The sequence below is a fragment of the Saccostrea echinata genome, unplaced genomic scaffold (assembly GCF_033153115.1).
Source record: "Saccostrea echinata isolate AGI-Se365-2 ecotype Australia unplaced genomic scaffold, CSIRO_AGI_Sech_v1 ptg000030l, whole genome shotgun sequence".
NCBI lineage: Eukaryota > Metazoa > Mollusca > Bivalvia > Ostreida > Ostreidae > Saccostrea > Saccostrea echinata.
The window spans coordinates 2,917,409-2,930,466 of NW_026889779.1; the positions used below are offsets into that span (position 1 = coordinate 2,917,409).

The following is a 13,058-nucleotide window of genomic DNA, read 5'->3' on the forward strand; positions in this document are numbered from 1 at the left end:
TTAGGTCATCTACTTTATAATACATGTACTAACTTGAAAAACATAGTTCACATAGCACTGAAACATGTTTGGTAGTATTATCAGAATTTCATCCCTTCATACGTAATGCATGCTAAGATCAGGAAGGATTTATTGTTCCTTACAAACTGAACACATATATTCAACCTGTTACAATGATACTACAAATAGAGCATTCTGCAAAGCTTTTTCCAGTTACTGAGGTAAGCTAAAAATTGCACAAAAAACTCTTATATTTAAATGAATCAGTTTAATAATGCTACACACAAAATGAATGACATGATAAACTGTTTGGTTTGGTTCATCAAAAAAATACAACAAAAGATGAAGACGCAACAGTCATTGCTCAGTATCTGCCATGTCTTCCATCCCTTTCTCTGGACCTTCTCCTCTCTCTACTACGTGACCTTGACCTACGTTCCCGTGACCTTGATCGCCGACGCTCTCTACTGCGGCTCCTGCTTCGTCTTGTAGGTGGTGATCGTGAACGTGATCTATAAATAAATTTTAATATGTTAGTGTAAATTTATTTGAGTACTTTTTAAATAATCAATAAATTTCAGTTTAACAAACAGAAGGAACAATCTACTGAGGTTTTCTTACCTTCTAACCTTTCGACGACTTCTGCCATAGAGTTCACGTCTCAATTCTCTGGAAATCGGCTTCAAGTGCATAAAGTTACAAAAACCACCACGAGTACACTCACTTTAAACAGACAGAAATGTACAAAGTTAGTATAATCATAACATTATATGGGCCATGGAAGATATTTACATAATAAATTCCTAATTAACCAAAAATAGGCATGACAATAAATCCCTTTGAAATGATTGTCTTACCCCATTTCATACTGCCGACAACATGCTTCTCGGAAGTCTGTGACTGGTGACAATTCTGCATGAACTGGTCGGCCATTGAACCAGCGATTGTTCAATTCATTCACAGCTTTTTCTGCATCTTCCTCATATCGAAACTGAAACCAAATTGTTTACATTCAAGGACCATTTTATATGTACTATAATACATGTATTATGTAGTAAGTTTTTTTTTTTGATTTGCTGTAAAAATATTGATGCAGTACTGTAAACCTGAACAAATCAATGCCATTTGACAGATTTGTTTAGATCATATGCAAGATTTCATGCAGGGGTACAGGCATTTTGTATGTAAGAAAGAAACAATGAAAAAATTGGCCTCTGATTCTATAAGTTGCCTTTCTAAACTATCACTAAAAATTTGCTAGACAGTGTTTTCCTCACCTTAACATAGACATTTCCCACCAAATGGTCACCCAGGTTGTCACAGACATTCATTTCTTCTATCTCTCCATACTGAAAAACAAAAACCACCAATCTATCCCAGCTTACAGCTTCTGTCTCAGAATAACAATTTATAATTTACAATTTTATAATTCCCAATTTACAAAGATTTAACTATTCCATTTACTTAATACTGCTTCACAGCAGAATAAATATTTCAAATAAAACTGTTGTCAAAATTTTTATTTCTTTGTACCATACGACACATCAGAATACATAGTAATTACTAACTGTACTGCTTGTATGTGTCCCCTTCACAGGTGGATAAATATCAATGAGAACCATCTAGTGACAAAATTTACCTGTGCCAAACACCATATATATGACTACATGTACTCAATTAGGAATCTAGCTCTGTATATTTGTGTAATTTCAATGGACTTTAAATATGTATTCTTATGTACGTAACACATTATTAGGGGGCTTCAGGTCCTACCTTCTCCAATTCTACATAAACTTCTTCAAAGAATTCATCATAAAATTGTTGTAATTCTGTATCGTCCATCTGGACTACAATGAATAGAAAACAGAAAAAAGCTAGAGCTGCCAGAGGAATGGACAGATTAGGTCTTATCTCTACATTATAAATCTACAAGAAAAAACATCAGTATTCTCTGCAGTTAAACCAGGCTTTGGTTTGTGAAACATGACATTTTTATTTGTTTCAACTTACCTTTCTTATTCTTTGACACAAGCAGAAGCACAGAGGTCATGTTAAAAGAAATGCAATTATTCTACAGGGAAAAAAATATCCCCCCAGAGAAAGAAGCTCTAAGTAATGCAGTGTGTTTGCCACAAATAAAAATGTCATGAATGGTCTTCTCTGGCAGCACCACTGATTTCTACAAAACAAAAGGGACAACACACGTGGCCGACCTTTCACCTTATAAAGGACAGGGCCATTGGTCAAAATCCCATCAAACTTTGTACAATGTTTATATTACCAAAATATAATCTGCCAAAAATTATTCAGACAATATTCTATCTTTCATGGAGTTGTCTTTTTCTATTTAAATAAACAGATACTGTCATAATCTTGAGGAAAATTGTATGAATTGGACAAAAAAAAAAATCATTGCACAAAGTTTGCTGTCAAGAACCACCTCCACTTGGAGAGGAGTTAACCCTCAATTGACAAAAAAAAGTAGAGGAGAAATAGGCCGACATCGAGGCGAGACCCATCTGTTTGTGCTGAATGAAGAGGATGCAACACTGTTACGTTACCTTATCCTCTAACTCAGTAAAAACTTCCTCGAAAAAATCATCATAATTTTGCTGGCCTTGTACATCATCCACAGGAACTGAAAATCAATGCACAAACACTGACTCCAACTTATTATCATCATCCATGAATACATTAAATTCATACATTTATGAGTTGCATGTGCACATAGAATTCATGTGCTTTAGGTATGCTTTTGGCATGAATACATGTGCATGAAGGAAAGTACATGTTCAATTTAAGAAAAAAAAATTATATGCTGATAGTAAGGATTCTGAGATATATTGAAAGGGCAGATCTGTTAGAGAGCTTTAAATGGTTCATATTTGTTTCTAATTGAGGTCCAACAAAGTATATGTTGCAGAGTAACAGATTTAAAGTTTTTTCCCATAATTTTTCTGTCTCCGGGATCACTTCTAAGAATTTAAAATATTTGTATTTTCTCCTGAATCTTTTTTTTTTCAATAGATAATGAAATGACTGAAAAATAATCCAGACTTTAAAAATACAGTGCAGGGTTTTATTGCTACCTTTTAGTCTCTCTTCATATACTGTACCTACTACCATGGGAGTGTCTTTGTCAGTATCAATCTTGGTTTGATTCTGATGTAGACATTTTTTGTATATAATACACCCTGTTTAATATGGAACAGTGGATGATTCCTTTGACATTTAGAACTTCAATGATTCATTTCTTGCTTCCTGTGTATGATACCTGCCTAAGGCATACCTAGAGCATTGATTCAAAGGCTTTTAAGCTGTACCTATAGATTTTATTTTTTGTGTTTGCTCTAATAAAAACATATGAATATAAATTAAACATGTACTTGTGTCACAACAAAAAATACTATCAGGTATCCATTGTGTGAAGCAATGATAAAATGGATATAAAAAATATTGTAAATTTTCTGACATTAAAAATTTACTTGTTTTCATATCTATTTAAAATTCAAGTTTTCATTCAAACACAAATTTTAAAGAAAGTTACAGAATCTTAAAGTTGGGCACTGGATGGTAATTGTACGTATCAATAGAGGGAATTGTACACTATTTCTAAAACTTACTATGAGATCCATCTGCAGTCAGTGCTGTGTTCTGAGGGTTCATGTACAAATTCTCAATTAGTACTGTCTATAAAGAGAATAAAACATTGATCTGTCTTCTCAATTTATTCAAACAAAAAGAAAGGAAGTCAAAATTGCAAAATTCAGAGAGTAATTGTACCTACCTGACTGAAAGTGGGTTTGTTGTGAAGACGTGAACAGCGTTCTCCATGTCGACAAGCTCCAATTTTGAAGTAAAATGAACAGTTTACCCTGAAATATATTATGTATCAAATAATGTATATATAAGTGAAAGGAAAATTTCTCAGGGAATGTAATCATATACAATCAAACACTTTGGCCTCAATCAAACTAGATGCTTGGAATGAATCAACATGACAGAAAACTTCCAACAAATTAATTCAATCACTTTGGCTTCAATCAAACTAGATGCTTGAATGAATCAACATGACAGAAAATTTCCAACAAATTAATTCAATATAGAACAACATACTCTGCATATTTTTCATAGTTTTATTTGTATCTGGGTGGTGGGTACTCAGAAATTTTTGTAACTTGTGATTGGTCATCAACAAAATTATTTTGTTAAAAACTCTGATTCTACACAAAAGTACTGTAAATTTTATATCAAAAGGATGCTAGAGTCCCTCATTGACAACACCTATGTAGTTCTCACAGACCAGATCTTCTAACAAACTTGGAATTTCTATGGGCACTAATTGTGCTCCTTTATTAACATACTTTTTTAATATTCCTATAGAGCAGAATTTATTCAAAAACTTCTGCAGGAGAAGAAAACATTTGCTGTGGCTTCCAACTTGACATTCAGACATATTCAAATATATCCACAAGGTCTTATCAATTAACAATATTTACTTCCATTCATATGTTGACTTGATATATTTCAGTGAACTTGAAATACATGTAAAAGACACCACAGAGTCTGCCACATCTGTTTAATATTTGGATGTTTACTCACTATAGACTATAAGACCAACTAACAACTAAATTGTATAACAAACAAGATGACTTCAACTTTTACATCCTCAACTTTCCTTATTTATGTATCATAAATCTGCTAACAACTGGACATGGTGTTTATGTCTCCCAACTTATTTGATACTTAATTGCATGCTCCAATTACAATCATTTTTTTAAACCAAGGCAGGCTACTGACAAATAAGTTGATGTTACAGGAATTTTAACAACCTTGTTAAAGTCAAGGATTTATCAGCCTATTTTGGGAAAGGCCATTTTTGGGGAATTGGGAAAATATTATTGGCTATTTGATGAAATTGGGAAAAATTTAAAATGTTGCTTAAATCATGTATTCAGGTGTTATTCATTTAACATTTCAGCATGAACTCTAATTTGGGCACCCAAACAGACAATTATAAATATGATCCAACTTCATCACATAAGATCAATTATGAAAAATAGACCAATAAACGTAAAATTGACTTCAACGAGTATAAAACATTTACCTATGCAACTTAGGGTAGTACATGTGTGTATGAGATTCCAATTTCGGTCATTACAGAATCTTTTTCTGGAGATTATAAACCTACTACAAAAAATTATACAAAGTACACATTTTCTCCGTCCTCTTTTAATATGTATTAAAACATTGAAAATATATTTTTCTATCTGAAATAATGCCTACAGTCTTTACCATTCACTCGTAGATCAATTGAGTAGGTGGATATAATTTAATAAATCTATACAGTTACACAATATCACCATTTTCAGAAAAAACAGAGGAAATTCGGATTAAAAGTTGGCGATGTTTTTACAGCATTTTTAAACATGTGTTATGACTGTAGCTTTGCTAAATGAGTTATAGATGAAAATTAAAGACAATCTGACAATTTTACTCTGTGTTTTTCCAAGATAATTAAATATAAAAGCATTGTTCACCAATTTGGGAAAAAATACTGCCAAATTGGGAAAAACTGAACTCATTTTCAATTGGGATTGGTGCTGAATTTCGGCCCCTGAGAAGGTACTAATAAATCCCTGAAAGTCAGCATTTCGTAAATTCTATGGTCATTATAATGACCTTGTTAACAAATATAACCTATCATTGGGTCATATTTTGGCTGACATGTTTCATATCAATTGTTAGGCCTTAGTTTTTACACTAAATTTGATGATGGAATGTTCATCAATACATAGGAATCAAAGCAGGTGTGGCTGGTCAACAGTGGATGATTACTCCTCCTTGGCACCTGATTCCACCTCTAGAGGTCCTTGTTTTATGCCCTGTTCACAGATTTTTATTGTTTGTAGATTTTTTGAGATTGATCACTGTTCGTTATCTTCACCTTTTTCATTTAAAAGAACTAGTCAAAAAAAGTTATTAAGTAAACAATATAATAATCTTAATTTTTTTTCCTTAAGATGCCACATTTTTTCCATGAACTACATATTTAGAGACAAACTAATAATAATGGTCTTGGGATAGATGTATAGGGTAGACTGTCAAATTTCGAAAAATGAATAACAGTTTTTAGCATTAAAAAAAAAAAAACACTGTATAATTGAACTGTACCATCTTATCAGAAATTTGTTAGGATGTCTACTGAATTTCAGGGTAACTGATTTACTTTCCAATGTTTTTGACTAATATTTTTGCAGCCTTTTTCATTCATTTTGGGAAGAATTTTACATTGAAATCTTAAAACATTTGTGAAAATGGTTAAGGACATATGCAATGTATTTTAAGCTTTAATTTCTTATTTCCTGTACAATAGCTTCATAAGTCCCACACTTATAATGTCAGTATATGATCTTGTGCACCTCTTCTCAACAATTTTTAGGAAATACCAGCTATGATACATTTTTGGTAATATTAGCACATTTTTTTTTCTTTTTCAAAGAAAGTGGCTACCTTCGGCCACATACCTCAGATCACTTGACTAAACACTATAATCTAGTGTTATGGTGGTTTAATTTAAAAGAATGTATCTTGATCTACTAAATATTAACTCATCTCAGGTGGTAAGTGAAGACTGACCCTAACCTCTTGGGTAGGCGCATTTCAAAATGCCTGCTTTTCAGTAGGGAAATTGGGACGAATTTAGGTCACCAGCAGATTTTAATTCACCATGTGGGAAAACAAGATATAAAATCTACACCTCCACACCAGTTGTCAAATTGGCTAAATTGCCAATGAAAAAAACCTTTGAAAAACTCCTAAATTTTAACAAATTTTATATCTTCCCACTATATTCTAAAACTGGCAAGTTCCTTGCCTTAGGTTTAAACTGACGAGATTGGCATACACTGGTAAATCTTCCCCCATCAAATAAAGCAACAAGCTGGGTTACGAAAGGTCAAATGGTACATTCAGCATAAGCCAGTTTGAAAATTAAGTAAAATCTCTGTGGTTTTATCTAGATTTGGGCTTGGATTTTTATGTCTCTGATAAAACAAGTAAGACATGATTTCCAAATGATCTGACATCAAAATGGAGTTTCTTAATTCAAGTCATTCTCTAAAACAAACGTAATATACAAACAAAATATAAGTACACTATATCTATTATGAATCTCAAATTTGTTTTCCTGTTTTTTTTTTCTTTTTTTTACCGTACAGATACAAAATCTGCAGCTGCAAAAATCAATCTGGATCTGGTTTTGTTATATTTAACTAATTTCAGAATTTCATGAAACATCTGTAAAAATGATATTGTAAAATTAACTATAGTTATCATCAAATGCTTAAAAACAGGCCTTATACTACTGAATATGAAGCTGGAAATTAGCATTACTTGTCCTTTTCTGTGCCAAAAATCGACGCAAGGTACTCAGCCATGTTTTCGACTAACGCGGAAACTATGACGTAGCACACAAGTGCACAGTTTCCGTGACGTAGTTTGCATTCAGTGTCAGAGAAGGAAGAAGTGGACGATATGAGAGATTGATTTTTAGAACAATTACAGTATTTAAACGGTGTGTATATTAATTAAAACATTAAATTAATATTTTGTTTATAAAGTACATCAAACCAAGGACTTACAAGGGACAATCTTCAGCAATTTTACCAGCAAGATAGTTTTAACATCCCAAATTTGTATCCATTATTCATTTTGGTTTTTAGCCAGTTAAATAAAATGTCTTTTACATTTGACAGCTTGAAAAAATCATTTTACATCTAACAGAAGGTATTACCTTTTTATTGCCATGAAGGTAGAGGACTAAATGTTTTTGTCAAGTCTGAGTTATATCTATCTGCGAAAACATTAATGATATTAATATATATCTGCAGAACTGTATTGTTATGGTTTTATATTTTAGTCTTTGACCATAACACCACAGATCCCGTAATGTAAATGAAGTGCAATTTATGGCACAAGATTTTCTGCACACTTTGGGGATGTATTTTGCCAATTTCCAGCAGTATTTAATCAACGACCCTTCATCCCCTAATTTTAGACATATTCTATAACCAACCTGTATATTTTATCCACCTCCTAACCCTTTATAGTCATCTCTACAGACCAATAAATTCGCTTGTTGTGAATTTGTTGTCAGATGGCTAACGAGTTTATTGGTCTGTAGACCAATGCTGGAAAGTGGGGAAATACATCTCCAAAGTGTGCAGAAAATCTTGCTCCATAAATTGTACTTTATTTACATTACAGGATCTGTAGCAGTATGGTCAAAGACTAAAATATAAAACCATAACAATACAGTTCTGCAACTAGTTAATATATTCAAGATATCGGGGTTTTAATTTTAAGCCTGGCATACTAGCCTACCTAGGCAAATTCTTCAATTTTGGCATTTTAATTATATATACCCTTTCCTATGTATTCAGATGAAAAAAATTGTTGTTAATCTATTTAGTGATGTATTACAACTGAATTTTAACAACATTAAAGTATTTTAAAACAGTTTTGTAAATTTTCTTCATATAAATGAATTTTCTTAAAAATGTCACTCAGATATTTTTTAAGTGTACAATGTATGTAGCTGCAAAACTGCATCTCTCTTGGACAGAAAAATTGGACAGACATACCATATCTAGTATTTATCTACACTTCTGAAGCTAAAATATATCCTGCTTTAACATTTTAATACCAATTTTACTCATTTAAAAATCTCACAAATAGTAATGGTTTGAAATGAGAATATGATACAGTCTGAGATCAAGTTTGGAGAAATCTCAGCCCAGATGCTTGCTGCTGTCTTTATTCACTCAATCATATATTTTAATAATGTTTATTAAGTGCAAAATATTTCTGTAGATTCAAAACTTATCTTTCTGGTGCAGAAAAGAACGAGTGCACTCATGGGCCCCGGTAAAATGTGAAAAAATGAAGAATCAAATGAAACTTAATTTGCCATCTCAAATCATTAATTGATATCTAAACCATAAGAATCAACAAATTTTATCACTGGTATTCATGAATATACAAAGAGAAAAGCCATACAATGTGGTAGGGGTCAGTCGACATTCATGATTTTCTATAGTAAATCGACTACGGTCATTCATTTCAAAGCTTTTGTTTTCTGTCAGCCTAATGTTGTACAAACTTGTGCGAATGACAAAAAACGCATTATACATTTATAAAACTTGTGTGAAAGTAGGAAATTTGTACAAGATTAGGCTGGTACTTAAAATATTAAAAATGTATGTAAAGTTCAACGTTTTTCCTATAGCAAGCAAGAGCTATTTACCTGTATGACCTGTGTTGAACCCACCTGTGGAATAAATTATTTAAAATAACGGTAGTCACATGAGTTCTACCCAGGTAAACATTCCACAAATGTGCTCACTGTAAAACATAGCCACGTTTTATATCATTATATCAAAGTCGTACCACTTAGAGATGTTGTATGTATTTGGTTTTAGGAACACGGGAGGGTTAGGAGTGTTTAGTGTCGTTAAAATGTCATCATACATAAAAGTGTCAAACATTTTTAACATTCATGCAAGACAATGGTACCGGTATTGAAAGCCACCTAAATACAATTTTTTCTTTTCAAAATTTAAAGGAACTAATGTTAATACTTATTGCATTTTTTCAAATGCAAGCATGCAAATTTCTTAGTTTGATCACTATGGCTACAGGCATCTATAAACTTCATTCGATTTTTTACAGGTAAAATAGCGCAAGAAGTATTCGGCAAACGCGCCCGTCAATGATCCACCATCAGATTGTTCAAGTGTCAATTTAAATGTCTCCTCCCCTTGATTTAAATAAACGAAACTCAAAATAGGTTCGATACGACTTTTCCGGATTTGGGGTATCTATAGGCATTAAAACTCTTCATTTGTTTTAAATCCATGCTGATTTAGGTGACATTTTAGCGTAATTTTTAATTAGAAATATCCACTTGTGTTTAACTATTACCAAAAGAGAACGATTTGGTCATATATTCTAAAGTAAAACAGCTCTGAAAAAGGGCCCATTAAGCATTGCTTAAGTGCACTTGTCCTTTGGACAGACATACCAGACCTGGGACAGAAAATTCAAACAGACATACCATCTCTGGTATATCTCTCTGAATTTTCTGTCTCAGAGAGCCACAGTTAGCAGCTAAAATATATGTTGCTTTAACATTTTAATTTAATTCCAATTTTACTCTTTTAAAGCTATATATAATTTATTCCTATTCATGGTATGCATAACTATAAAGAAAAGATACTCTATGGTCATAGTCCTGGTGTAGATGAAGATTTAAAGCTATATATGGTGTATCTGAGCTAAAAAATAAAAATACGAGATTGAGTGAAGATCGAGATTGAGTGAAGATAAAATGATATATGTTATTTACATTCAAATTTAAATTTTCACGGATTTTAAACATGAATAACCTCATGTTTCTATTGTCAAACTGACCTTAAATTATGTCTGTTATTTAAATCCGGAGGCAGTAAATAAATCAGTTTTTGTTTTAAATTTCTAATATCTTTGAAACGTGATTGATTTAAATTGTGTAATTTACAGGAAAGTCCTATCTTTACTTAAAGTAATAAAACAACTAGAAAGATCTTTTTAATTTTAGTTAGTCTGAACTTATAAAAGATATGCCATATATGACTTTAAAAATCACACACACACACACACACACACACACAAATGGTTTGAAATGAGAATGTAATACAGCCATTGTTACAAGGCAAGTTGGAGAAATCTCAGCCCCAGATGCTTGCCGCTATCTTAACAAGTCCAAAATGTATCAGGGCTGTTACACTACTAGATATATGATATGTCTAAGTTAATGTCTTCTGGAACATATAATCTTACTGAGGTTGGAGAAGAAAACCAGTCCATTTATTGCATAGCAATATTTGCATTTTAATTAAACTCTTTTATGTTACAGTGATTAACAATGGATTTGGCAAAAGTGAAAAATGAAGACAAATTAGACTTGTGCAGAAAGTATTACATTGGTAAGTCTTTAAAAAAAATGAGAGATATCTTTTGCATCAATCTATTTTTGATTTCAAAAACCGTATTTGCTCTCAAGTAAGCTCCCTCCTTTTTTTTCTAATGTAAATTAATGTGCTAGTAAATCATTTATTTTTTAACCAGGTGGCTTTGCTTTCCTGCCTTTTTTATGGTTTATCAACTCTGTCTGGTTCTTCAGGGAGGCCTTCCTAAAACCAGAATACCAAGAACAAAAACAAATCAAGACATGTAAGTTAGGAACCTGTTAGACCACAGGGGTTCTTCAACATTTATTTTATGATGCAAATTTCAAGAAAAGCTGTTTAATCAAGAAAACCAAAATAAATTTTGAATTTGTTAAACCAAATCATGTTCTTATATATAACTCATGAACATGTAGAATAATAATCCTTGTAACATCTTTATAAAAATTATTTTTAAATATACCTATAAAATATTACTGATCCTGAAAGAATGTATATGATACTATGTTTTCAGATGTAATACGGTCAATGATTGGAACAGTGATATGGATAGCCATTATAACAACTTGGGTGGTTCTTTTCCAGACCAATAGGGTGGCATGGGGGATCACTGCAGACAAAATATCATTCCTTATTCCTACAGGAATACCATGAAAATGGTAACATTGTAAGCTAGCTTATCTTTGCTTCCCTGAATTTTTTAATGGATTTAACAAGTGCCATTGATACCAGTTTTCTATGTTACTTGATACATGGATTTTTTTTTATTTTAGGATAATTCAGAACCATGCAAACTCATAAAGAAGTATCATTGAATGATTCTCTAATAAGAATAGCCAAATTCAAAACAGTCAGTTACATTCTTATCATTGAAGATCTCTTTGTCTAAAGGACGACATGTAGTCTGCTTCAAAATGTAAATACAATTATAAATGTGTTTAAGAGGTGTATTTATTTTTAAACTTGGTGCTCGTGAACAAGTTTACAAGTGATCTGTGTTGTACACTTGGCCTAGAAGACATAGATCATTTGAGAAGTCTTCTGCCAAAGCTGTATACATTGTATCTTAATAGTGAAATGTAATATGTGTGTGAAAAGCTCATATAAATGTAAACGTAGTTGCCAAGAGAGAGAGAGAGAGAGAGAGAGAATAGCTTTATGTAATTTCTACTAGAATAAAAGACAGATTGAACCGTTATAAAATATTACAGATGTTGTGTACGACCTTTTTCATTTCTTATTCAATCATATATGGTCTTACTTAATTATGCACATACTGTGAAATCATTTAAATTCTTGGGGATCAATATTTGTGGGCAACCAACATTCTACTGGTTCATAAGGACAAAATTTTATGGGTAAGCTGTATGTACAGAAGATTCAGTGAACAAAATACTACTACTTTGATAAAGTTATAGTATGTAGGGATGAACATTCATGGGCAAGGGTTACCTATGAACATTGGTCTCCCATGCACATTGATGATTCCACAGCAATTGAGTATAAATACCAAATGAAATTTCTCTGAAAATCTACGATAAATAATAGTGTGCAGTGAAAATGTGTATTTTCGACTGATCCAAATACATGTCTACTAAGTTACCCGAGTAATTAATCAAACAAGAGGCCCAGGGGCCCTATTGCTCACCTGAGCACTTTGGCTAGGAAAAAGCAGAAATCAGTTCAGTCTTGAAAGTTTAAATATAAAAGTGGTTTCGAAGAGGGTGGGGGGTATGATTTGAACTAACTTGAATCTACACTTCCTACAGATGCTTTAGCATTAATATGACACATAATGGCTTTGCTGTTCTTAAGAAGAAAATTTTTATTGATATATCCCTTATATTCATTTGTATAACTATGATCCCCTGTTATGGCCCCTCTCTTCTCCTGGGGGGGGGGGGGGTCATGATTTGAACAAATTTGAATCTACATTACCGGAGGATGCTTCCATTTAAATACAAGTAATTGTTGCTTTGCTGTTCTTGAGAGGAAGATTTTTAAAGATTTTTCCCATGTATTGATTTGTAAAACTTTGATCGACCATTG

The 13,058-nt window shown here is 32.3% G+C and overlaps 1 protein-coding gene across 2 annotated transcripts; it reads right to left on the reverse strand.

Moving 5' to 3' along the window:
- Positions 1–113: 113 nt before the first annotated feature.
- LOC133197110 (splicing factor U2AF 26 kDa subunit-like) lies at positions 114–7,476 on the reverse strand. Of its 2 annotated transcripts, none has more exons than XM_061332958.1 (8): positions 7,396–7,476; positions 3,788–3,875; positions 3,624–3,690; positions 2,562–2,638; positions 1,278–1,349; positions 858–991; positions 622–723; positions 114–512 (listed from the first exon to the last, which is right to left on the reverse strand). In XM_061332958.1, exons 1-8 carry the CDS (start codon positions 7,437–7,439, stop codon positions 365–367), a joined length of 732 nt encoding a protein of 243 aa, XP_061188942.1. In that variant the 5' UTR covers positions 7,440–7,476; the 3' UTR covers positions 114–364. The 2 variants fall into 2 exon arrangements, with proteins under 2 accessions (XP_061188942.1, XP_061188944.1); XM_061332960.1 differs by lacking the exon at positions 2,562–2,638 and adding an exon at positions 1,774–1,847 and having other exon boundaries at positions 7,396–7,462.
- Positions 7,477–13,058: the final 5,582 nt, after the last annotated feature.